General features: G+C 47.3%; 1 protein-coding gene across 7 annotated transcripts in view; it reads right to left on the bottom strand.

The window, feature by feature from the left end:
• Nucleotides 1-27,909, bottom strand: part of ATP11A (ATPase phospholipid transporting 11A) — a 2,308,865-nt gene that overhangs the window by 118,671 nt on the left and 2,162,285 nt on the right. For all 7 annotated transcript variants that reach the window (XM_069636989.1, XM_069636990.1, XM_069636983.1 and 4 more), the window contains one exon: nucleotides 12,716-12,819. In XM_069636989.1, coding sequence (XP_069493090.1) covers nucleotides 12,716-12,819 — 104 coding nt within the window. The remainder of the gene's footprint in view (nucleotides 1-12,715; nucleotides 12,820-27,909) is intronic.

The raw sequence follows: 27,909 nt of genomic DNA, 5'->3' as shown, positions 1-27,909 counted from the left end.
ATGTCTGTTAAATAATCTTCCTCTAATGCAGGAGCAGGCCTGCTCCATCCTAAACACTCAACTACCTTGCTCATTAATTGGCTACAAGAGGCATCAGTGTGATCGAAAAGGTCTGGTTTTCCAAACTCCAACCCAGGTGATGTATCCACACCACTTGCTGTCAGCAGATTCTCATATAAATCTTTCATTCTGGACTCTTCGGATATTAAGGCTTCTGGGACATTTGGAGTACCATACTGTAGGCCAAAAGTGTTGTCATCAGAAGGCTTGTGTTCCTTATAAATTGAGGCTAATGCCTTAAAGAAATACTTCTTTGGCAAAGGTTTATAAGCCTTCTCTTGCATCATTGGCAGCTTTGAACCTGCAGTCGATGACGAGTTTGAGGTCAAAGACGCTGAAGTTTTGGACCCTGGCGTCAATCTAGAGACAGGCATCAACTACTCTCATGCTGTAAGCTCTTTTACTGTCGACGTTGTTGACATCTTTTTCGTCGATAATGCCATCAAAGGGCTGGATTCTCGACTTGTCAATGCCCTCAATGATTTCTCATTGGTTCGAGGCCTTGATGGCTCCCAATTCAATTCTGGCCTGCGTCCCTAGCTCAAGGGCGCACAGGATTTAGCCTTCAACTGCCCTTTGATGTTTTTATGCAGAGCAACGAGGCATGGATTCTCTACTCTTTCTTCATGGTGGTCAGGGCCTCACTTTCGAACATTTTGTAGCATCTCTCTCCGAAACTCTTCCCACTGAGCCGGAGTGGAGGATTTGGTCGGGCATATGATCCTCTCAGGAGAGGAATCACTCGAGGTGGAAGGAGATCTAGAACGCCTCTTCTTTGACAAAGATGAAGAGTGAAGTGATCGACTTCTGGATGGAGATCTTTTTTTGGATCTCTTCCATGGAGGAGAATCTCTCAAATCGTCAGATGACTGCTTTTTTTTTAAAGACTTGAAAGGGATTTCAAAGGGATTCTACCCACCGCTAATTTACCTTTATGCTCCCTTAGAGCCTTATCCATCATTAGCTGACGGGAAACAGTCCATCGTGCAGTGCTCCGTGCTCAGGTACCATAGGCATATGCGCTGGGGAATCGGTAATCGTCATTTTTTGCCCAGTCTTGAAATCTTTTGAAACCAGTCTTAGGCATCGACGGAGCAGACGATTGGATTTAAATTCGAAGAACTGAAGCGTGACGTAATTCTCTGGAAGCAAAAGCTGCCTTAGAAAAACAGAACTGAAGCCAACTGAAGGCGCTGTACGTGCTACATATACTGGTGATGACGTTGACCGGTGAACACATACCGTCGAGGGACATTGAGTAAACAGGAACAGTGCACAAAAGCAGCTGAAGCTGGAAAGGAAATTTCAAAAGATGAGGAATACATGGGAGGACACAAACCATTCGAATGGTATGTTTGCAATGAAAGCTAACTAGCAACTATCCTACGTGTAGAGTGTGCCTTAGGTGTAAAGGGAAGTGTTTTGTGTGAAAGGCTTTAACACTGTTTGATAAATCTATACCAATCCGCTTGGCGATGATAGACTTAGAGACAGGGTCCCCTTTTCTTCCAACCGCCACAGAAACGAAGAACTGATCTGTTTTTGTTAATGGTTTTGTTTTATTAAAGTAGTACATGACTGCCCTACATACATCTAATGTGTCCTGAATTTTGAGGGTTCTGAAAAAACACTGGTAATTCAATGGATTGGTTTACATGAAATGTAAAAAAACTCAATTTTGGTTAAAAACGTGGGTGTGTCCTTAAGACACTCGTTTGTATGTACTGTTACAAAAGGCTCAGTTAAAGCTAAAACTTGAAGCTTGCGGATTCAACGAATCACAGTGATGGCTATAAGAAAGTCCACCTTGAAGGTCAGGTCTTTAAGGGATGCATTGGCTCAAAAGGAGGACCCCTGAGCTTGCTTGATTCTACATTTAAATCCTAACCTGGCAGCGGTTTAGCAACTGGAGGATGTAAACGTTTCACTCCTTTCTTGAAGGCTTTATCAACTGGCATTTTCCACCAGAAAACCTTGTTCTGAGATGTTGTGTATGTGCATAGTGCAGCTAAATGCACCTTTATGGAATCAAAGACCAGGCCTGAATCCAGTAAATGCAGTAGATAATGTAAAATATGAGATGGTGAACAATCAATTGGATTGATGCTAAAATTTCTACACCAAAGGACAAATCTTTACCACTCATTAAAGTAGCAGTGTCTAGTGTTAGGTTTACGCACTTCACTCAAACTGTCCATGCATCTGTACGGTAAATTGAAGTGTCCGAATTCTATGATCTCAGGAGCCAAGCTGCTAAATTGGTTGTCTGAGTTGTATGAGTTGGCGTGTGCTGATTTTGACCATTAATCTGTGATAGCATGTTGAGATTGGGAGTTAACTTCTTTGAGGGGCGGCGGGATATGTTGTAAAAGTGGGAGTACCATACCTTATGTGCCCACATTGGTGCTATTAGAATCATTGTTAGATGTTCCTGGTACATTTTGTGGACTACTTTGCTCAAGGATGGGGTTGGTGGAAAAGCATAAGCAAATAACCCTGACCAATTGATCTATAGTGTGTTCCCCGGGGATCCTTTCTTTCGGAATCTAAAATGCGCAGTTTCTGCATTTGCGTTTTTTGCTGTTTCTTGCTGTTTCTAACAGATGTATCCCCATTCCGTAAAAATGTGTTTGAGAATGTCCCAATGCAACACCCATTTGTGTTCTAGGGTCTGGGACCGGCTAAGGGTGTCGGCTAGGCAATTGTGTTCTCCTGGCAAATGTTGGGCCTGGTGATGTATCCGTCTGTGAAGACACCATTTCCATATCTTCTGAGTTTTTATGGCCAACCTTGGGGAGTGTTTTGCGCCCTGTTGGTTGATGTAAAAGATGTCAGTTGTGCTGTCTCTGTTGTAATTAAGACATTCTTTCCCTTCAGTTGTTGGAATGCTCTGTAAACTGCTAAGATTTCCAGAACATGTATGTGCTGTTTTGCTAATGGGAGAGACCATGTGCCATGCGCTGTGAGGGGTAGGCAATGGGCTCACCATTCCTGTTAGTGATAAGTCTGTTGTGATCTTGAGGTGAGTTGGTGGGTTGACAAATGGTTTTCCTTTTAACATGTTTTCCTTTGTCCACCATTTTAAAGTCAACACCAGTGTGTGTGAAACCTCCACTAGATCGTCCCAATTCTCCACTGCTTAAGACCACTATTTCGCTAGCCACTCTTGTACTTGACGCATGTTTAGCTTGGAGCGTGGCACAATGAATATACAGGACACCTTCATGCAAAGCTGATGCACAAGTTTTCTAACCTATCTGGCGACTGGCCATATAACAGGATTTGTTTTAAAAGATTTCGTGCCCTCTTATTGGCGGGGAACACCAGTGTGTTCTTTGTGTTGATAAAAGCTCCCAGAAATTGCTTTTGTTGACTGGGTTCCAGACTAGATTTCCTTTTGTTGATGGAAAAGCCCAGTTAGTGTAGAAGGTTGCTAGTAATTTGAGTGCTTTTTCTGCATAATTCTGGGTTTTCCCATTTATTAACCAGTTGTCCAGATAAGGGTACATTGGAATATCGTCCTTTTCAGAGGAGTGCCACTACAACAGCCAGCACTTTTGTAAACACTTATGGAGCTGATGAAAATCCCGAAAGGAAGTACCTTTAACTGATAATGAGGCAGACTTACTTTGACTCTCAGGGTCTTACGGTGAGCGGGCAGCATGAAATATGAAAGTATGCATCTTTCATATCCAGTGTTGCCAGGAAGTCTCCATGTTTGAGCAGTAGAATCACCTCTTGTAATGTTGCCATACTGAACTTTTGAGGCTCGACATACGTACTTGCCGGCCCTGGGTCGAGTACTGGTCTGTATGTTTTGTCTTTCTTTGGAACAAAGAAGTACACAGAATAAATACCCCCCGTTTATATGTGATGGCAGGACTTGTTCTATGGCTTCTTTTGTAGCAGGATGTGAATTTCTGCTTGAAGGATTTGCAGGTGTTGCAGCAGCATTTGCGTGTTTTGGAGGTAGATATATGATATGTCAGTCATTAATAACACGCAGGTACACAAGTGTTTCTAGACAAGACAAGGTAGGGAGACATACGGAGGATGAAACAAATGATCTTACTAGTCCTTGTGTCATTCAGATTGCACAAGTGCGGGGGGGGGGGGGTGGAGGTGAGGGAGAGAGAAGCGCCAGGGGTAGGGAAAGGGGAAGTACGATCAGGGCAGACATTGCTCTGATTAAGTGCAACCTGAGTAGTGCAAGGTGGCAGGGGACTGTAGGGTTACGGATACAGCCCTTAAAGTGTGCGGAGGCCAGGAGGCAGTGCAGACGCTTACAGGTCGTGGAGGAGCCTAGTGCCCATTGGGTTCAAAGGGTAGCCAGGCGACCAGTCAGCGCAGCAGACAGTTAGGTCAGCAAGAGAGAGAGAAAGAGAGAAAGCGAAATGGAAGGTCTTGAGCTGCTTCCGGGAATCTGAGGTGGTCCTACTCAAGTTTGAGAGAGGCAAGGAGGCCATTCCAGAGGGAGGCCCCTGCAGAGGACAGAGATCTACCTCCCACTCTCTGCCTGGAGAAGCGCCTGACCATCAGAGAGTTGGAAGTAGCTGAGTGAAGGGCTCGAGAAGGAAGATCTTTAGGAAGAGAGAGTTGGATGCAGTGCGGACCCAGCCCCAGAAAGCCTTGCGGCAAATGCAGAGGGTCTTGAACTAGATTGCATGTTTTTCCTATGAACTCAAAGCAATAGCCCTCAATGGTCATGTTTAAGAGGGAGGCTTGAGTTTCAGGTCTGTATCCACAACCTTAACCAGGGATGTCTCTTGATTAGGGTTGCCTCGGATACAAGTCTGCCAGCAGTTTCGGCAGCATCTAGTGTGTGTTTAGATCACTGCATTAGCTGATTGTTGTACCTCCACTAAAAGCTTTACCTTTTGAGATTTTTAGGGTACATGTGCATCAGTAACCAGCTGTGCATCCCACTGTACCCTAATCACAGGTAGCCATGAGTGCAGTGTTATTGGTTATTCTATAATGGTATGCTGGCAATTAAGCTACCTTCTACCCTATTATTGCTCTCCTTGTATGGTGGTGCTTGAGATGAGGCTAAAAGGTGTTCCTGTCCATTTGCGGGTAGTGTTAACTGCTCATGAGTTTGGTTGAAGATGCCCTCTGATGTAAAGGGACATCTGTTGGAGCAGGTTTAAATCTATTCTATGCAAGGATTGACTGCTTTTGTGAATGAAGGGGTGGACTAATTTGTTTTTAAATGGACGACAATAGGGGTATGTATTGCCCTATTTGTTTCTTCTGCTTAAGGATCTCGTCCACAAAATCTGAATCTTCCTCGGACTTGAGTGTTTCAATTTTGATGTGAAGCCTTTTTAAGAGGCTGTTATATAAAATGTAAAGTATGAGGAAGATGAAACAGGATCATCAATAATATCGGGAGACAGAACAGGGCAGTCATCAGGGTCAGTCCCTGGATCTTCCTCGAATGGGTCTTCCTCGTCTTCTGTAAATTCCTCCACCTCAATAGTGTCTTCATATATGGGTGTGGGCTTCTCCTTTGCCTTTTTCTGTGGTATAACTTTTTCAGAAATAATGGGATTCCTTTTAATTGGATGCTTACCCACGAACTCCGTAAAAGAGGACATCTTATTCTTGGCTTGTTCAAACCTTTCTTTTGTCCAGCAAATGGAGGATTATGTAGGCTATAAAAATCATCTCTTCCCACCGATCCTTTTGCTCCACAGGAGGCTTTTTTCCTCTTTAAAGACTCAGCAATAGCAGTGGGACAGTGTGTGAATGAACTTTGAATTTTTGCATAAGGCTCCAAAACTGTTGATTTTCAGTGCTTGAGATTTTGGTTTTTGAGCCGGAATAGCATTTTTGGTGCGGAAGAGGTTAATTTCAGTGGCAGCGACTGTTTCGAAACTTGTGTCCAGTGAGAAGCACGCGGGCCGAGGGTTTTGTTTCGCAAACTCTCTATGTACGTTTGTGCATACGCAATGGATTGTATTATCTTCTTCTAAGCAAAGATCAAAGCCATTACATTTATTTGGCAGGGATCCTTCCAACCAAAATTGACCTCATAGGGAATTTTCTTGCAAAAAGCAATACCAAGACAAATTAAGGTAATTCTGTGCATCAAGTATTGGGTCATATTAAAAGTATGCCTTCATTATAGATATTTGCCTTTTGGCAAACTCATTTAAAAGCAAACAAACATATTAGCTTCATGTAAAAAATGTTTAACTTTCTCTGTAGGTTACGACCTGGAATGAAGCACATGGACATGCAAGAGTGGGAACAGGTTCCTGCATCTAGAACGCACATTCAATGAGACCCATGAAGGATTGCTAATACATTTCAACACAAAGCTCCCTTTCCAGGTGCATTCCTACGAGTGTATAAAGTTTGGGATTCTATGTATACATTCCAGAACAAAGCGTATGGATAGTTTTCGATAATCGGTAACTCACAAGTAAGCATTCACTTAGAAAGGTGGGACAAAAAAATATACAAAACAAGATATTTTTGAAAATCCACTGACTTAACCAGATCCTCTATATATGTATCATTGTAGAGCAGATACTCAATGTTGTCTATTTTTAACAGTCCAATACCCTTTTTCACTGCTTTCTGTGCACAGGCATCCAATGATCATGCTCACAACCAAAAGTGCTCCAACCCCGAAGACAGGCGCTTTACGCAAAAGGGCCGACACATAATGGGGAGCTGTATTTCAAAAAAGAGCAAGAAACAGCATCTCTCTCTCTAATGTTTTGAAATGTATAATAGATTAGAGAGCTTTTCAGCAACCTTGGTAGGTCCCTCGTCTCTCAAATTGCATGCCCCTACCTTTTGCAAGAGGAGAGGTGGACCCCTCTCACCCTGGGGGTAGGTGGCCTACCAGAGGAGGGGTGTGGGAGTTGGATGGGCCACAGACGTTGTTCTATCTACTTGTGCCTGGCTACAAATGTCAAATACCAGGAAATCTGAGTAGAACAGCAATTCCTTAGTCTGGATGCCCTTTCAGAAGAACCAGAAGACTTCTGGGGATCAGCTGGGTCTGACAGTACCCCGACCAGAGACAGCCTGGTGGAAGTACGAAAGCAAAGCCTCTTGGAACAGACATGGGTGGCCTGGGAGGGAACCAGTAGGTTTAAGCCAGTGGAAGCAGTCTGGCATGCCTTCTGGGTGGAACCGCATTCCATCAGTGGAGAACCCCCACAGACCGAGACTTGGAAGAGGTGGAATCAATGGAAGCACGAGCCGAAGAGGATCTTACACCAACTCCCATGGAAGACGTGCTTTGGGTACTAGCGCAAGGCCAACTGACTTTCTGCTATCATCAAGAGACTCTTGCAGCCTTGTCGGGGAAATGAACGAGGCACTGGAAGAGGCAGACAACTGCTAAAACAATTGGGTTATTCAAAGGGCATGGTGTACAATGGCCCGCAAATACACATCCAACTGTAATTAGCTCAGCAGTTCTACACACAGGCAATATCCAACTAAGGCAGGGCATGTGTGGTTGTAGGACTGGCACAAGGACTTGGAATAAAGGGAATTACAATTAAGAATACCAAGTTATTGCCTTCCTCTCCCACTTGTTAGTCCCATCCATTACTCAATGAAGAACTAAGTAGTAGTACAAATGGATGGTGTCATACTGGAAGACTAGAGACCAACACCAGTCATGCGAATCTCAAAGATTTTGCATTCGATCAAGGAAATTAATCATTTATCAAGGAAATTAATCCATTATTTACACAAAAAAGAAACACAGAATCAAAGCTGGATCCAAGCAATCCAACAAACAGCGTGTAGTCGGATACCCATATCACAGGAGACGGTGCAGATAGCCGCTCTCGAATATCGCCCAAGGCCACCACCTTCAAGGTTGCCCATGGAGTTGAAACTGCTCTTGTGGAGCAATCCTGAACATTACTTCCAGGTAGGACAGAGTGACACCTGATCTGCCAAAAAGCTGGCTGATCTGGTACCCATGCTAAGTTTGGAAGTGGTCTACTTCTTCCTGGAGTTCCCGGGACCAAATGAACATAAGGGAATTGTATCAACCTGAAGCTGAGTTGCGAGGAGATACATCATAACAATTCTACCAAGATAAACTGGATAGGGTAGAGGTGCCTCTGCATCCACATTCTTGATATAAGAAGGTTGTCTGAAATCCTCAAAGAGCTTTAAATAAGACATGACAGGAGGGTTAAAGAGTTGATCCTCGAAGCACCAAACCCTCAGGGAGGATTTGCATGTATGGTGGTATGCATAGTACGGCTCTTAACGCAAGCAATTTACATATATAGGGAAAAAGCCTAATGGGGATTATATCACGTGACTCAATGAGGTGGGTTGGAATTGTCTTGAGTAATACGTGGGGGTCTCAAATCAACTGTATGCACCTCGAACTAACCTGTGAAGGATTGGCCACCTTAGGGGGACAGAGATTTAAGGGGACCTGGTTTCTGGGTTCAACACACTGCAGTGCTAGCTTTTGCTGTGCAGCCTTGCTTATTTGCTCATTGCTACCAGGTTACCAGAAACCTCAGGAACAACGTCAGTGGGAGAAGAGCAGTTTGATCCACTTGAGGTAGTGAGCAGTCATTACCTAAGGAACCAGGGAAGTCAGTGGGTGTACACATCTGTATGCTGCACATGCCAATAATTAGGAATCAAGCAGGACAGTTTGATTTTAAAATCACACACCTGCAAAAGGGGCAGGGACTTAGATTTATCTACGAAAGGATATAAGAGAAAAGAACAGCATTATTTACACTCACCTATTATACAGGAGGATAAATGGAGGATGCCTGCCCTTCAAAGAGGAAAAATAGGTAAATGCGATTTGCTGTGCAGTTTTATCCCACACTCCTGGAAGGGACAAGTGGGGGGATGAAGGATACAAAATTACTGCACCGCAGTTTTATTTTTAGCACTGGGTTGCCTGTTTCTGAGGAAAGAATGGTTTAAAAGGTAGGGACTGGGAATGAGAGAAATTGCCAGGATATGTCCATTAAACTCCTTGCAAGTCTAATGTTGTTTATACCTAGAAGTTACAACAGAGTCAGGATTCTATTAATGACAGGGAGGCAAGTATATCCATACTCAAACATTTTACAAACAACTTTCTACTACAACCCCTGCAGTAACCTAGGTCACCCCTCCGATCCTATCCCACATCTTTTGCCAACCATTTCACACATCAGAATAATCCCTGCTGACGGGAGAAGTTGTTAGGCACTGCATGTGGCACAAAGACAGTCATAAATGAGGGACAAAAAAGGGAGGGACAGTACTCTCCTCTGTGCAATTGATAGAATTCTGACTTTCCGTCGTAACTGCTAGGAATAATTGGCATGGCATAGATGGTTCCCATTATGCACGTTCAAAGACTATCCAAGACCAACCTGGAAGATTCACCACTGGTTCACAATATAAAGAATGGAAAAACAGATTGTTAGACCAATCTGTTGACCTAAGAATGTCCTCCAATTTGACCTCTGACCAAAGTCCCAGATGTCCAGTCGCACAACAGATGGAGCGATTACCGAACAGAGAAACATCCACCACTACATGGGACTTGACACACCTTACCCACCTAGCCAACGTGGGTGGTGCATCCTGGTGAAGGTCTACAAAAGGGGATGAACAATTGCTCTGAAAACTCAGTTAGATTGGCAGCCCGAGTCTTGAAGGGCCAAACGCAATTGGCAATGCACAGTTTAGGAAAACCAAAACAAGTAAACACAATCCCTCTGGACCCTGTTTTGGTCCAACAACAAATATGAAAAGTCACACGATGTGTGGAAAAGAATTGTCCAGAAAAGTCCAGAGCCCTAACGTCCACAACCCTTCGAAAGGATATCAGACATATCAGCATAAACAGCTTAGCTGAAAGGGCCTTAACGAGCAGGCTACTAAAATCCACCCAGGTACTAAAAGCCACAAAACCCGGTTCAAATTTCATAAAGGAGTACTTCGGTTTAGGGGGCAGTAGACCCTATTCAATTTCAGCAACCTGCACACCAGAAAATTTTCACTCAAATACAGGCCCTGCAGTAAATCATGTCTAGAAGAAATAGCCGACATGTTCGTATTAACCATGCAGTAAGGAAATCTATAAGGCAGATTGGCAGGAAAATTTACCATACGAGTTATATTTGCCCAAAAGGGATCCAGACGCCTCGGAACACACCAGCATATGCATGCGGTCCATACAGCATTGTAGGCCTTCATTGCACTGCAGGCCTCGGAGTGTAATTAAAAAATTCAGCTCTCTCAAAATGTCCACTGGAGAACTTCTGCACCACCTCCTCTCCCCTCTCCGTCTGTGCTTGCTGACCCTCCTTCAGCCAATCTCCTCCTTTCCTCTTTTCTCCCCTTATGAGGTCCCTAGACAAGTCTGATCTATGAAAGCCTCGACAAAACAGGTTCATCCCTGTTCCTCTAAAACCATCAAGGACCACATTGACACCTTGTTCCGGCCCTTGCCGATTTTTGCAGCCACTCCTTTGCCTCAGGATCCTTCCCCCTCCCCTCTGAAGCACTCCGTTGCGCATACTCTTCTCAAGAAACCCACAGCTGATCCTTCTTGTCCGGCTTACTATCGCCCAATTTCCATTATTCCCTTTCTGGGCAAACTCCTGGAAAAGCTGGCCATCTCTCAGCTTAACCTTCATTCCGATTCTGTTGGCTGTCTCCATGACCACCAGCCAGGTTTTCAGAGCTGCCAGAAGCACGGAAACTGTTCTCCGGAACATCCATGAAGATCTGCTCTCCAACCTGGACTCTAACATTCCTTCTGTCCTCATTCTACTCGATCTCTCTTTTGCCTTCGACACGGCCAACCATACCATCCTGCTCAACAGTCTCCATGATAACCTGGGTATCACGGATCAGGCTCTGGCCTGGCTGACCTCTTTCCTCTCTGATCGACCCTCCCAGGTCCAACTTGGGTCCTTCCTATTATCTATCTCCCTCTCTACCTGTGGTGTTCTCCAGGGGTCTAACCTCTCCCCCTGGATTTTCAACCAATACCTCGTAACTCTCGCCCACCGCATTGCCATTTTCTGCTCAAATTTCCAGTGCTACGCTGACGACACTCTACTCATTTTCGGGCCTCCCTTGGCCCTCCTCCTACCCCTACCTGCAAGGCTAAGAACCTCCTTGTCATCTTTGACTCGACACTTTCCTTATCCGCCCACATCTCTGAGGTCTCTAAAAAGTCAAACTCCCTAGTGCAATTCCTCAGATGTACGCCTTTCTTCTCTTTCCCCCAGAAGCTCACTGTCTCCCAAGCTCTAGTTCTCTCTAGGTTGGTCTATTGTAACAGCCTCTTTCTAAATCTACCTGCCGCTACTCTCCGCCCTCTGCAACTAATCCAGAACAGAATTGCAAGACTTGTCCTTGGCCTCAAGCCCTGGGATCGTATCTCTCCAGCTCTGAAATCTCTCCATTGGCTCCCAGTGGATGCAAGGATTAAATTCAAAACCCTCTGCATTGTCCACAAGGCTTTCTGGGGCCTGGATCCAAAATACCTTCAGCTATCCCTCCGCAAATACCTCCCCTCTCAAGCTCTTCGCTCCTCTAACTCCCTCATGGTCAGTAGTTTTTCAAAGAAAGGAGCTGGGGTAGATCTCTGTTTTCGACTGGGGCCTCCCTCTGGAACAGCCTTGTTGCCACTCTAAAACTTAAGGAGAACCATCTCTGGTTCCGAAAACACCTCAAGACCTTCCTCTTTGCTTGTGCCTTCGCTCCCCCTATCGCCTCCTGATCTGTTCTCTTGGCACCGTGCACCTGGCCACCCTCTGTCCTCCGGGCCCAGGTACCTGCTCACCCTGCCACCCTCCCTCACTGCCTCCGGGCCACCCCTTGCACTGGGGTCTGTATGTGTACCCATACAGCCCCCCCCCTTTTTCTTCCTGCACTTATCAAGACCTAACCTGTCTGCTGCCTTAAACCCACCACTTGTTGCCACTTGCTGGCTGTACTACCACTGTTTGTTGCCTTTATTAGTACTAAGAGCATTATGGTATTTGAAGTCCATAATGTTCTTAGTTAAGAATCCTTTAGTCCACTCTGTTTAAATGATTTACCAGATATATTTTTAAGGGAAGATTTTAAAAGGGGGCAATAGTTTTCCCTTAGGTGTATCAGAACCCAAAATAGTATCATAACTACTAAAAGTTGTTGCATTATCTCCTTGATCCCTGTATACATCATGTTCATATTTACAAAACGGGATCTCATACTTGCCACCTTGAGTAGGACCGGGAGAGGAGGCCCAACTGTGTAAACATGCCATCAAATACTCAGGAATTAGGAGATCCTCAGAGGAGGACAAATGCAGTATCTCTCCTGACGGAGTCACCACATTCCCTTAATGGCCTTCTGCTCCCATGTGATCCACCCATTTATTACCACCCCCAGGGTTAGGATCAGGTAGTGGCTGCCTTCCCTTGGCTACATGGGAGGAGAGTTCAGGCTCGGATTCTTTGATGGCTCCACAGGATTCATAATAGGTGGTTCTGTCCTTTCGTTGACTTCGCTAGTAGCTATCATTTAAAAAATACAATGTGCTACTGTTATTGGGGGATGATATTCTAAAGAAAACTACACAGTAAATCAAGAATGTGCATCATATATTTCTATTGAATCCAGTGAAGAAACAAACAAAGGCTCTTACCAGATGATTCCGCCCCACAGTAGAGAAAAGACTATGTAGAACAGTAGCGATCCCCAAATCATGAAGTGGTTGATCCAAGTCCAATAGTGTGTGTCGAGTGCAAGCTGAAAGGATACACCAACATATTACTTACAAGGGCAGTGGCTTAGTCACTCTAAATGATTGCAGTGCTACAGAGTGGACAATCGGGGAAACATTTGCAAAATGTATTCCAACTAGGATATCTAGATTACATGTGAGGGCATGGTGTAGCCATGGTCAATGGTCCAGCAACAAGCGAAATCATTTACTGTGTACCAAGAGTATGCAGATGGCATGACGCAAGGCATTCATTCATTCAGTTTTCTTTTTTGTTTATGATCATCCATGCCTCAAATGCCTTCACACCAGGCCACATATTCACTTAACTACAGAATCAAGCATATGGTAACCCTTGCACAGTATCTCAATGCATAAAATAATTTGGGAGACCAGTGCTCTACTACTCCTGCTACCCTATTGTTTTACAGCAGTGAAATAAACACTTCCTTTCCAATCACAAAAACTTCCCTACTGCTAATTAACATATCCATAGAATCAAAAAGCTACGGAAGGGTCTATTAGTAGATAATGCTGAAGGAGGAATTACTTACCAGTAATATTCTTTCTATGGATTCTTCTCACACAGATTCATCTTGATAGCTATTGAAACACTTGTGTATAGGCGCGTTACAAATGCCATATCATATCATATATCCAGCGTCAGCTGTTCAAAAAACATTGACAGGGTGCACAATGCCACTCGATACTGTCGGCAACGACTCTCTTATATATGAAGTGCCATTTCTCGATAAGACGTGATGTCGGGCATCATATAAAATGAACTATGCCCCATTACCTCAGTTCCCCACTCCCCCGGGCCCAGCCCACCAGAAGAAACTTACAGTAAAGGGAAAAGGCATTAAAACAAGAACAGCAAACCACAACAGTTTGCTTACCTTATTCTTCCATATCTCAACCTTGGAGACAAAGCCAGAAGAACTACGGTGGTAGAGCCTGAAAACTGCTGTTACCACAAAAATGCAGCACTCTGCTCCTCATGTCGTAGCACACAGAACGCGACAGAATGTGATTACGACCATGGTCTATGGGCTTCCAAGCAAGGTAGGCTGAGAGGGTGATGAGGAATCTGAGGCAGAAGAATCCTTAGAAAGAACATTACTGCTAAGTAATTTCTCCTTCAATGGATTCCATTCTCCAACAGATACCTCATCTTGATACACTCTCAAAACAGTAGCCATGCTGGATGGGGGATGGAAGCTAAACCAAGAAGCTCTAGAGGACTGCCAAACCAAAGAGCGCATCCACCCCACGTGCCAAGTCCAGGCTGTAATTCTTGGCAAACCTGTATAGAAACGACCAAGTTGCTGTGCGACAAATGTCTGACCGGCACTCCCCTCTGAAGAGGGGAGGAAGCCGCAACACCTCTGGTAGAGTCAACCCTAAGCCCAGCTGGAACCTCCTTACATGTGGATTGATAACATTCCAAAATGTACAGCACTATCCCCTGTGATATAGTGTGCTGTGACTGTTTGCCCCAACCTCGATTGTGAGAAGGTGACAAACAACTGATCTTCCCTTCCTGAAGGAGCGCATCCTGGCCAGGTAAAAACTCTGCGCCCTCTAGGGATCCAACCTGTGGAGCCTCTCCATGTCCTTAGAAGGATGGTACAATGCGGGAAGGTCTATGCTCTGGCCCAGATGAAATTAAGACACTTAGTTTCTTAATTTGAGCAAAAACATAGGGCGCACCCCTTCAGTGGGACCTTTTCCTCCCCTTAAATTACTTTAGGAAGGGGCTTTTCTAGAAAGTGCCCATATCGCTGTCCCTTCTAACGGATGTGATAGCCACCAAGAATGCTGTTTTCAATGCAACACTTTAGGACTAGATTCAGATCCTTGTCTGGTACCACAAAAGGCGAATGAGCGAAGCAATTAACAAGACCCTTCAAAAACGGTGCCATCACAGGAATGGTAAAGAAAGAGCCTTGTTCCGGTGGCCTCCTAAACTCTTAGAAATGGAAAGAGCCACCAGATACCCCTTCACTGTGCCAAATTGCAGAACCACTTTGGCTAGGGCCAACGAAAACTCCATCACATATGAATTGGGTGACACGGGGTCCACTCCTTTAGCCTTGCACCAGGTCACAAACCTCCATCTGCACGCATAGAGGGACCTAGTGGAAAGTCTGCATGTAGCCAACACCTCTAGTACCATATCGAGGTCCCAGGCATTGTACTTAAGCTTCTTAACAGCCACGCAGGCAGGATGAGTGCGCATGGGTTCGGGTGAAGCCCATCGCCTTCCGACTGAGACAAGAGGTCTGGCCTCTGAGGAAGCCAGAGAGGTTGGCATAAGGCCAGTTACGTGAGATCTAGATACCACGTGTCGTCCTCGCCCAGTCCGGGGCCGTCAGGATCAGATGAACCCTGAATTTCTACAACCTCCTGAGATCCCAAGGGATGACTGGTATCGTCAAGAACGCATAATTGAGGTCGAAGACCCACTCCACTTGCAAAGCGACCCCAAATACCCCCCTAGTGGGAAATTCCCTTGAACAGAACTGCTTGCACTTCGTGTTGTCCACCGTCACAAACAGATCAACTGTCAGAGTGCACTTCTGGGCGAAGATCTCTGTCATTACCTCCGGCATAGCTCCCACTCGTGGGAGCCCAAGCTCTGCCTGCTCAGACCATCTGCAAATCCATTCTCCACCCCTGCCAGATGAGTTGCATAGACTGAGATGTTGTTCTCTAGCATCCAGAACCATAGCAATATGACCTCCCTGCTTGTTGGGGGTCGTACATGATAACTGTTGTCCGTTAACGCTAGGACATGTTTCCCCTGCAGAGCAGGTGCAAAAGCTGTCAGCGACAGTCTGGCTGCTTGCAGCTCCAGCAAGCAGATTGATGTGGCATGGATTGAAATCATAATTGTATGACCAGGAGCAAAAAGCAGCTCCTGGATATCAGGCATTATCCATTAGGCAGGAGATACACCTGGGGACCCAGGAGCTAGTACATAGTGCACAGCAAATCTAACTTGGGCGTAAGATGCATATTCTAACATTTTGTGCATCATACATTATCCAATATGCTTTAAATGTCTCTTGGGTTTGTCCTTTATTCTCTTTTATACACATTTCCAAACCTGCATAGTTCATATTACTTATCTGTTTCTATGGCACCACTTGCCTGGGGAGTCACAGGTAGCTCCTGATAGCTCTTGGTTTCAAGCTAAATAGGCTCTCCTTGGCTATAACCAGGAGCTAAATCGCACCCAGCCCCTGGCAATTTTCGAACCCTGTGTGGCAACTTTTCTCCTTGTGAGACCAACTGCAGTTGATCTGGAATGAGCAACAATGGGCTCCCCAGCCCTTCAGCGAGGCGCCTGTGACCACCTGCACTTCCGGCTAGGACGCCTAGAAGGGTTCTCTTGCCAACTTGTTTGGCCTGTCGCTCCACTAACTCTGGTTGTTCACCACTGATCTGGACACCTGGATCAAAACCGACATCTGGCTGTAGTAGTGCGATCACTGGCTCCGGAGAAGCCACTGAAGGGATCTTGTAAAATGTATGTAGGATGTTGGTTATTTATGTGTGAAAGGTTTGTAAGAAACCAAAATTACACAATAAAAAAGAAAACATTATTATTATTATTATTTTTTAAACGGAAGGGATCTCATGCAAAATCCTGCCTGCGGCCCCAGGACGACACAGGATTCCATGTGGCCGAATAGACGCACCAACGGCCATGCTGGTAGATGGCTGGAAGCCTGGAAAAGAATGACCATCTGTGCCACGTTGGTGACTGTCTCCCGGAGGCAATGCCTTCCCTTCCTGGGTGTCCTAAACTGCTCTTATGAACTAGAGCTTCAGTGCTGGCGATGTGTGGGATTTCTGTAAGTTCAGGGAGAAACCCAAGTTATACAGCAGTGAACAGGTGTCCTCAAGGTGCCTCAAGACCTTCTACGGTGACCGTGCTCAGATCAGCCAATTGTTTAAGTATGGAAACACTAAGATGCTGACTCTCCCGTGGTGGGCCGCTACTACTGGCATTAGCTTGGTGAAGACAGTGGGCGATGAGGTCAAGCCAAAAGGGAGCACTTTGAATTGGTAATATGCGTCCCCAATGACAATCCTCAGGAACCGCCTGTGCTTCCTGTGGATTGCCATGTGAAAATAGGCATCCTGAAGGTCCATCAACACCAGCCAGTCTTGGAGTTGCAGAGCCTGGGGCATTTCCTTCAATGTCACCATCCTGAATTTGTCCTTCCTCAGGAACTGGGGCAACTAATCACACAGGTGAAACTTTGAAAATCTGCAAGGAACTTGCCAATCCTACTGCGGTCTCCTCCTCTCCTCTTCCCTCCCAGGCCCTCTTTAATGCACTGGTCTCCCACTTCTCCACCAAAACTCAGGACATCCTGTCCTCACTGTCATCTACTTCCCCAACCCCCTCGACTCTGGCCTCCTTTGCCCCCCCCACCCCCCAGACACTCTACTCTCGCCTCCTTCTCTGCCATTGCACCAGATGAGGTCTCTAGAGTAGTCCGCTCTATGAAAGTCTCCTCCAATCAGGTGCTCCCCTGCTCTTCCAGAACTATCAAGGACAACATCTGCTCTCTCGCCCCATCCTTGGCTGACCTCTGTAACCACTCCTTTGCCACTTGCTCTTCCCACAACCCCTCAAGCACTCTTGTGCACCCTCTCCTAAAAAACCCATCTGCATACCCTTCATGCCCGCCTAACTATCACCCTATCTTTATCACCCCTTTCTTGGGCAAATGCATGGCGAAGTTAGTCATCCCCCAACTGACCCACCACACCAAAATCGACTGGCTGACTCCATGACCACCAGTCTGGCCTTAGAGCATCCAGAGGCACAGAATCTGCGGTCCTGAACCCCTGCGAAGACCTGCTCTTAAACCTGGATTCTAACCATCCCTCTGTTCTGATCCTTCTCAATCTTTCATCTGGCACTGACACGGTCAATCACGCCATCCTCGTAAATCGTCTCCTTGATAACTTTGGCATCACAGACCAGGCACTGGCGTGGGCGACCGACTTCCTTTCAAACCGACCCTTCCAAGTGAAAATGGGCCCTTTCCTTTTCTCCACCTCACTCTCTTGCTGTGGCTTCTCTCAGGACTATGCTATTGCCATGGCTCTTCAACATCTACCTTGCCCCTCAGGCCCACTTGATCGCCACCTTCTCTCCTTACTTCCAATGTTATGCTGATGACACTCTGCTTTCCTATACGCTTCCATCCTCTACCTCCGACACTTCCTCTCTCATACCTGACTGCTATACAGGCGTGGTGCTCCGCTAATGATCTCTTCCTTAATGCCAGTAAGATAGAGATCCTTCTCATTGGGACACCTGCTCCCTGTTCCCCCTACCCCCACTCTCTGGCCCCGCTACTTGGGCCCCCCCCTCACACTCTTGTGAGGCAAAAAATCTTGGGGTAATCTTTTACGCCTCTGTCTCCTTCTCTCTGCACATCATGGACCTGCCAAGAAGGCCAACTTTCAGCTTCACCTCATCAGAGGCATTCTCCCCTTCCTCACCTTCCCCCAGAAGCTCAATGTTTCCAGAGCTCCTCTTCTCTCTAGGCTGGACTACTGCAACAGCCTCTTCCTCGGATTGGCTAATCCAGAATAGGGCTGCAAGACTTATCCTTGGCCTCAAGCCCAAAGAACGCATCTCACCAGCCTTAAATTCCCGCCACTGGCTCCCGGTGACCACAAGGATCAAATTCAAGACCCTTTCCATCATCAACAGGGCTGTCTGGGGCCTGGGACCTCACTACATCCAGCTTTGTCCCCCTAAGTACTACCATGCTAGAGTTCTTCGGTCCTCTAGCTCCAACTCTCTGCAGGTCAAACGCTTCCCTAAGCAGAGCGTGGGAGGTACATCCCTTTCCTCGGCAGGAGCCTCCCTCTGGAATGTCCTCCCTGGCCCCCTGAGACTTGCGCCGGATCTTATTAGCTCTGGAAACTTCTCAAGACTTTCCTTTTCTCCTCCTCCATCCCCCCCCACCATCTCCAATGCTAATGTCCCTTTGCAGCTACGACTGGTGCCTGGTTCCTTATTAGACTCACAGGGGCCAGGCCTTCCTTGACCAGTCCCCCTCAGCATCCCTACCAGCACTTGACTCGGGCACCCTTCCTGGACTAGTCTGATTCTGTCCACCCCATCCATCACACTTTTCCCTCTCCCACTTCCCCTGCACTTGCCCTTTTGGCCCCGTTCAGCACTTGCCCAGCCCACTGGTCCCCCTCTCCTGCACTTCAATTCTGAGGTCCAGGATGGGACGGAGATCATCCCCTTTCTTGTGAACCAGGAAGTATCTGGAGTATCAGCCTGAGCCTATGTCCTTGGCTGGAACTGCCTACACTGCTCTCTACAGCTCTTCCAGTAGCTCCCGTTTTAGCTGACTTGTAGGGGGTGGTGGTCTCTCCGGGGGTCTTCTCACAAATGGAAGGCAGTAGCCCAACTTGTCAGTTGGAGGTCCCAGGCATCGGAGGCGATTTACTGCCATTTGTCCAAGAATAGAGATTCTCGCTCCAACTGGTGAAATACGTAGAGACACCTCAAAGAGGCTTCTGGGGCGCTTTGGAAGTCATCGCTGTAGACTGCTTCGCACCTCCCCAGCCTCTACATGGTTGTGGAAATCTGCATTGCCCTCATTTGGCCTGGAGTGCTTGCGCTCTCCTGGGAAAGGCAGAGTATCTCCTGTACCAGCTTCCTCTGGATCCAAAAGAAAAGTATTGGCGTGGGGGCTGCTGCTTCACCGCCACTCCCAATGACTTGGCTGTGAGTTTAGAGTGCTTAAATGTCTTTAGGAACTCTTCAGCAATTTTGCTTGGGCATTCAAGGAAAACCGAGACTCCCTCCGATACACCGACCTGCGCAAGACCATGGAGGTGCCCATCGCAGTATGCTGTGTCCAAACCTGATTGGAGCGCCTGGCAGACCATTTCCTTTACACCGACCACTATGTCCAGGAAACCAGCTTTGACTTCCCCTACAGGGTGATGGTCAGCTGCCTCAGAAATTATACTCCAGAGAATGTGGGAGAACATGGAAAAGGTACACGAGGCATTTGCTGCCTTAAGAGCCATACTCCACAAGACCTTTTTTTTTTTACAGCGTCAACCTTCTTGGACTCTGTCGGTTGGAGGGTTCGCCATGGACTGTCACGGCCTGCAAAAAAAAAAAAAAAAAACACACTCGGGTATCGGGTGGGACGTCAGAAACAGCAGGCCGGCACTCGCTCGCTTATATTTCCTCCCGAGTTCTGTGTCAGTGCCAAGCAAGGACGCTGCCACAAGGTGATTAACGGATTGGCTAAAGCAACACTGAACGCCAACGCTTGTTCAGTTTGCGGACCACGATAGAAGATGTTAATCAAATTGTACTGCGATACTGGCTTCGACAGTGCACCGAGCCCCAAGGCCACAACTACTTTCTCGACCGCCTTGCAGTATTGTGAATTCGGGTGTGCGTATGGGTTGAGTTGTTGAAACTCATGTCCGGGATGTGTCTAGTCCACTGGCATCATAGATGCTCTCCACCAGTTGGAGAACCCCCCCCCCCCTTGTCCGCCATAGAATCAGGCATCAGAACCAAAGCCGACTGCCCCATCGGCACTAACCCGAATGAAATTGGGTCGCCCTCCTCGTCGAATATTGATCGCATTGAATCGAAGAACACTGAACGAGTGTCCGTTACGAAACTCTGATCTTGCAGGGCTGCGCCAGGAGCCTTTTGGCCCGCTGACTGCTTCGGCGCCGGGGAGGTTTTCCCTGTGGGTCTCGCACAAGGGCACTCAACCCTTCCTGGCTTCCTTTGGGCTGGACGAACTAGGCACAATTGGAGCTGGATTGGTCAGTGGCATTGAGGCGGAAGTTGTACCATCCGAGGCCTTCTCAAAAACCTTGAGCATTTAGGTTTTAAATTCCTCGCACGATGCACCCTTCGCAGGGTAGGACTTACCCTTATCGTCCGAGGAGTCTGAATCGCGCCTGTGCTTTTTCTTGTGCGATGAGGATTGGTGTTTTTGCTCAGAGAGGGAGTGCTTCTTTGATTTTATTTATGGAGACGTCCTTCACAATGTTTTCTGCGTATCAGATCTTTGCTATCATGTTCCCATGAGCGCTGGAGCAATATTGATGGGGATTTGTACAGCGGTCTGCCGAGGGCCAGTTCACTGAGTGTTCCCTCACTGCTTTCGCGTTCATCGAAAGGCAGGAGCCACATTGCTCTGTGTCATGTCCTACTCCAAGATAACACACACTTATAGTGTGCAGGTTGGAGTTGCAATTGTTGCAACATTCGAACCCAGATGGTTTAGGCCCCGACATACTGATGCAGATATTTGATCAGATCAAAAATGAGCATGTTCCGAATAGTGTGCTGAGTGAGCAGGAAAAAGGCATTGAGGTATGGGGGTGTAGTGCATATTTTTATATGATGCCTGACTTCACGTTCCATCGATCGAGGAATGGCGCGGCCGTATACGAGGGAGTCGTCAACGTTATCAAGCAACACTACACCCCCTGTTGATATGTATTCCGAGCAGCTGACGCTGGATATCTATCAAGATGAGCAATCTGTGGTACAAAGCAATCCATTGATTAAGGAATTTCTGCACAAAGAGAAAAATCATACAACAGTATTAAAAAAAAAAAACATTATGCAACAAAAGAGTGCTGCCAGTATCCATTCACTTAGCCTAGGCTTGGCTACTATTCACAACAAGTTAATTACATAACATTAACTTTTTGCTGAAAAATTCGCAGAAGGTTGCCCAACAACTAAACTCAATGTTTTACTCTACTGCACAACCCGATTTTAGGTGTCGCAAAATGCCACTATAAACACCCAAACAATTGGTACTGAATAGAGAGCCAGGAAAGTGGTGTTGGAAAGCAGATTATCTGGTTGGCCTGGCAAATAGCAACACTGTCATAAATTGGCTTAGCCACCAATTGTTATTTCTTGTTACATTCCCCCATATAAACCAACAACGGTACTCTTAATTATAGTTCTCACAATCAGGATCTCCTGTTAATTAAGCTTTGTGCCTAGGATTTCATGTAACAGACCAAATGTATTGATCTGGCTTTCTTCTTTGTCTGTCCTTGTAAAGATGAATGTCTCTTGGACCCACAGCAGCCCCAGCACAGGCAACACCGCACCCCCATTTCAGGCCTCCTCTGGTGCTGCCCTGCACTGAGTGCAGCACTAACCAATGTACAGGCTGCACCATTCTTTTAAATCCCCCCCAAACGAAAAAGCACAACCCCCTCATTTTTTTAATGCTTTCATGCGGTGTGCTGCTGGTGCCAGTAGAGGCGCTCTGCCCACTCCACTATTTTCTTTTAAGATGCTTCCACATTAGCATGCTGCTCCCCCTCACGGCAAACACTAATGTGGAGCAGTACCTGTGTGCCTGTCTGCTTACACCTATATCTCACCCTACCCCATATCTGCCATCCTGTCAGCTGTCTACCCCAACACTTCCCAACCATACCCTAACTCCACCCCAACCTACCCCACGCCTGTCTACTTCGAATCCACTCTTACCTACCTTATCAATTCCTCCCATAATAATTCTAGTTTTCCTTCTCTCTTCAAACAGGAGCTCATTCTCCCAATCTTGAAGAAACCATCCCACAATCAATTTTCATATCATATACCGCCAACCCAACCACTAGAAGAGCCCAAAACTAGACATCCTCCTCCTTCTCTCCCCTCTTATCAAACCAGCCACTAAATTCCTAGTCCTAGGGATTTCAACCTTGGCTTCAATGATTTCTCAGATACTAAACCTCACCAGCTCTCACTGAGATGCAGTTCTCCCAACATATCCACTCCCCTACCCACTCCAAAGGACGCACCATGGACTGGAACCTTACACTTAACACATCAGTCACTATCACAACCATTATGCCTGTCCCCCGGTCGGACCACTCCCTCCTTAAGTTCCAGCTGTCTAACTCCCATCAGACACCTAACACAGTTATCACTCGACCCCCGACACTCAACCGCAACAACCGCAGACTCACCGAAGCCAGCCTGTCACCCACCCTCAAACACCACTCTAAACATTCTCCATCACCTGACAACTCCTAAGCTCATGCCTTCCTCAATCTCACTGCCCTTACGTGTACCATTGACTAACATGCCCCACTGAAACTCAGCACCCCCAAACCAAGTAGAAGGGCTAACAACTGGTATTCTGACAAACGTATCTCTCTGTGCCAACGCAAACGTGCCCTGGAACACACATGGAGGTATACCCCCACACCCTCCAACCTTGCTGCCTACCTCACAGCTTCCAAAATCTGCAGAAACCCCATAACTATCACTAAAGCCAACTCCTTTAACACAAGGATCACTGATGCCAGCTCTAGCGCAAAATGACTCTTCATTATCCTCAAAAAGTTGGAAAAAACCTCTCCCACATCCTCTCCAGTCCACATTGACAAAGCCTGGTGCTCTACCATTCAAGCTGCCCTCCCTAACAAAATGGACTCACTAAAACTCAAAATCGATGCCAAAAAAAATCAACTCCAAGCTAAACCACTCGTATTGGCACCCCACCCTGCCTTCTCTCCATCCATCACCACCCCCCTACCATTTCTCCCATGTTACCCCAGAGTTTATTAACAATACTATCCTTCATCTCAAACCATCTAACTGCAGAGGTGATGTTTGTCCTGACCACATTGCTAAACTCTGCGCAGCTACCCTAGCACCTTTGTTAATGTCGCCTTCGCTTCCAAAAACGTCCCAACCTGCCTTGAAACGGCCTTGGTCTCACCCCTCATCAAGAAACCATCACTTGACCCCACGCTCCTCACCAACTACCGGCCCATTACTACAGAAACCTTCCTCCTCAAAATCCTAGACGACATTGCTGATTCCAAAATACAAATCTACCTAGAACATCACCAGCTTCTTGGTTGGAGACAATTGGGGTTCAGACCCAAACGCAGCAACGAAACAGCACTCTTGGATCTCAAAATCCAACTCGACATTGTCCGCGACACAGGAAAAAAATGAATTAAAGAAAATTGCCCTCCTACTCCTCCTTGATCTATCAACAGCGTTCAACCTTATTGACCACAACATTCTGTGCCAACACCTCACAAACTTCCACTTCCCCCACCATGCCTCCCAATGGATAAAGTCATTCCTGAGTGAACGTACATCCAGTGTCTTCATAGGGCAACTTCACCGCTGACCCCATTCTGGTTCCCGCCTCTCCCCTGCTCTTTACAGGTTCTACATCAAGCCGCTATTTGATCACCTTGATGCACTAGGCATTCCATATACCAACTTTGCTAACAATACCCAGGTCTTACTGCCAATATCTGGAAACTACGCCCATGATGTTGCAACAATCAACCAGACTTATAGTATGCTTCAGAACTGGATGGCTGAACACAATCGCTGCCTTAATGACAAGAAAACCGAGCCTCTCATTGTGGGCTCTGCTCATCGCCCAAGTGCCCTAGATGCTTCATAGTCTTCCTGCCCCATAGACAGAATCACCATCCAGGTCTACAAGCGCGTGAAGACATAGGGGATTTACCTTCATGCCGCGCTCAACATGTCCCGCCATATCAATGCACTTGCCTATACTACGGCCTACACTGCCAAATTCATTTCCTTGAGCAAGAAATTAATTTTGTCGCACAAATGACTGACTCTCGCTCGAGCCATTATTGTTAGTAAGCTCAACTATTGTAATGTGTTATTATCAGGTACCCCTGCCAAAAACATCGCAAAACTGAAACTCCTGCAACTTCAGGCCCTAAAATCAGCCCTGGGCCTAAAACATTCAGTTCACATTTCAGCAACAAGGGAGGCTCACATTGATTTCAAAACCCTGGCCATCACTCACCAATGTCTGCACAAGAATGCCACCTCTTACCTCATCCCACGCATTTCAGCAAAAGCAGTGACACGCTCCCTTTGCTCCTTCTCCAGACGTGCTTTGCATACACCCAGATTCAACCTCAAGCGAACTGGGGACTCCAGCTTTGGTTTCACTGCTCCCACCCTGTGGAACACTCTTCCCGAACACATCCAGAATGTACAGCTTTTCCTCATCTTCAAAACAACCTCTTAAAACGTGGTTATTTAACAAATAGGCAAAACCTGTAATGCACTATGCTCAATACCTTGTTTCTTGTCTGCAATCACCACCTTTGTACAAGCGCCATGATACCTCCAAGTCTGTGTGCTATATCAAATGAAATAAATAATTGAAAGTTACTCACCATAGTGAATAACATACTCTTAGTCCCCTTTCCTCCATACTGTATGTGCCTCCGTTCCTAGGGCCGGGAGACAGAACCTTTTTCACCAGAAAAACCTTCTTCCCCTTTAAATGCGCTACCCTGACTCCGCCCATCAGCCCCACTACTCAGTCCCCAGTGACGCGTCGCCAATATTTATTATTGCCTAATGACACAAGTATTATTAGGGGGGAGGATGGTGGGACGTATGGAGGAAAGGGTCACTACGGTGAGTAACTTGTAATTATTCTTATGTCCCATCCCCTTTCCTACATACTGTATGGGCAATTACAACTGAATGTAGCCCCAGGGTGAAGAGGAGACCCTCCTTAAGTCTGAATGCTGCGTCTGACTTAGAGCCAGCATCCAAACAGTAATACTTATAGAAAGCTGAAGGGGTGGCCCAGGTAGCTGCTCTGCTTATGACCTGCCACGGAACCTGCCGCTGGAATGCGATGGCCGTGGTCTTGGCCCTGATGGCATGGGCGTACATGTTGGCTGGCAGTGGCTTGCGCTGCCCTTCATAGGCCTCTTTGATGGCCGCCACCATCCACCTTGCTATGGAGGCCTTTGATGCCTCATAACCGGGTCTGGAGCCCCCAAATGTGACAAAGAGTGTGTCGGACTTGCGGAAGCCCTTGCTCCCATCCAGATAGAATTTCAGAGTGTGTCTGACATCCAGACAGTGGAAGACTCTCTGAGCCTCGTCCTTGGGGTCAGGGAAGAATGTAGGTAGGACTATTTCCTCGTTCAGATGGAACGCTGAGGGTACCTTGGGTAGGAATGCCTGGTGAGTCATGTGGAAAGTGGTGTAGGGTTCTGAAGACACCAGAGCCTGGACCTCGCTGACTCTGCGAGCTGAGGTGAGACCAACTAGCAGAGCTGTCTTGATGGTGACCAGCCTGATGTCCGTGAACGCCATCGGCTCGAAGGGTTTGTACGCCAGGGCGCCAAACACCACATTGCGGTCCCACAGAGTGTGTGGCCTTTTGATGGGCGGGTAAAGCCTGGACAGCCCTGCCAGATGTTTCCTATCGGGTTTGAAGAGGAGAAGACCTCCTCCTCCGAATTTCTGTAGGCCCCTATGGCTGTGCGATAGGTGTGACGTGTCCACCTGTACGCCTGAGTGGGCAAGGTGTGCCGAGAAAGAGCACGTCGTCCATTGTGCATGTCAGGGGGTTGGTTTCCATAGAATCTGCCCAGCGACAGAACCTGCTCCATTCACGCCTGTATTGGCTCGTAGTGGCCTTGCTCCTAGCGCCCTGGATGATCTCCTGGTTAGCCCGAGATAGATTCAGGTACTTGAGGGTGATCTGCTCAGGAACCACTCTGCGAGGGCTAGCTTCTGAGGAGCAGGTGGAGAACATTGCCCCTCTGCTGGGACAGGAGAGGTGCTGGCCCCAGCGGAAGGTGAATGGGTGGTCGGTCCGAGAGGCTGAGCAATTCGGAGAACCACTGTCTTGCTGGCCACCAAGGCACTATCACTATGATGCCGAGGTGACAAGCCTCCTTTATCTTGCGGAGTACCCTGGGGGATCAGGGAGTTGGGCGGAAAAGCATAGGCTGTCATGCCCTCCAAATGAATCTGCATAGCGTCGCCCAGGGAGCCAGGGCCTAGTCCCTGCCAAGACGCAAAATGATGCACTTCCTGTTGCTCAAGGAGGCAAATAAATCCAACTGAGGATGGCCCCATGTGTTGAAGACCACCTGCAGCACCTGGTCGTTCAATTGCCACTCATAATTGTCTGCTCCCAGCCTGCTGAGTCTGTCCGTTTCCAAGTTGGCCTCCCCCGGGAGGTGGACGGCCCTGAGGTAGATGTTTCCAGGGCCCATTCCCACATGCTGACCGCTAGGTTGCACAGCAGAGGGGACCCGTTATCCCCTCTGCTTGTTGTGTGGCTGTCCAGAGTGGCTCCCCAGCCCTCTAGGGAGGAGTCTGTAGTAATGCTGACCTGTGGAGTCGGCTGCCAGAATGGCCTGCAAGTCCGCAGATTGCAGTCCTTGGACCACCACGTGAGGTCCGCGTGGAGAGAAGCCGGTATGCTGACCAGCTCTGCTTGGGAGCCATTCTCCCGATTCCATGAGGCTGCTAAGTGCAGCTGCACTCTCCTCATCCGGAGCCTCGTGTGTCGCACGGCCAGGAGGAGCGCTGCCATAATACCCAATAGGTGCTGATACCACCAAGCCAAAGTCTCTGATCTGGTAAGGAAGTGCGTAGTGGCCCTCTTGATAGCCGTAATCTTGTCCTCCGAGGGAAGTACCCTCTCGCAACTCTTATCCCAGATGAGGCCCAGGAAGGTGAGGGTCTGTGTGGGCTACAGCAGAGCCTTGAGTTTGATGGTAAACCCCAGGTCGTGGAGTGTACTTATAAGCGCGGAGGTGTGGACAACCCCTTCTGGGGATTTTGCCCTGACGAGCCAGTCGTCCAGGTACGGGAAGACATGGTGGCCCAGGCCCCTGAGGAGCGCTGCCACTGCATTCATGAGTCTGGTAAACACACAGTGGGCTGAGTTGAGGCCAAAGGGTAGCACCTTGTACTGGAAATGACAGCCCATGTTCCTGAAGCATAGGAACGAGTGATGGGGCTGCAAAATCAGGACGTGTAGGTAAGCGTCCTTGAGATCCAGGGGGCACATCCAATCTCCCTTGTCTAGTGTCTCTGCAATGAGTACTGGTGTAAACATCTTGAATTTCTGAAGAGGGAGGGAGAGGTTGAGGGTGTAGAGATCCAACACAACTCCCAGGGCAGCCTGGTTCTTTTATTGTATAGCGTAAATCATGAAATAGAAGTCTAATCCTCTCTGGGAGGCTGGTACTTCTTCCACTGCCTGGCTCTC

Source organism: Ambystoma mexicanum, chromosome 7p, assembly GCF_040938575.1.
Source record: "Ambystoma mexicanum isolate Mex_15411 chromosome 7p, UKY_AmexF1_1, whole genome shotgun sequence".
NCBI classification, from domain to species: Eukaryota; Metazoa; Chordata; class Amphibia; order Caudata; family Ambystomatidae; genus Ambystoma; species Ambystoma mexicanum.
Note: the sequence above shows the minus strand (reverse complement) of the source record. Positions and strands in the feature narration are given on the sequence as shown.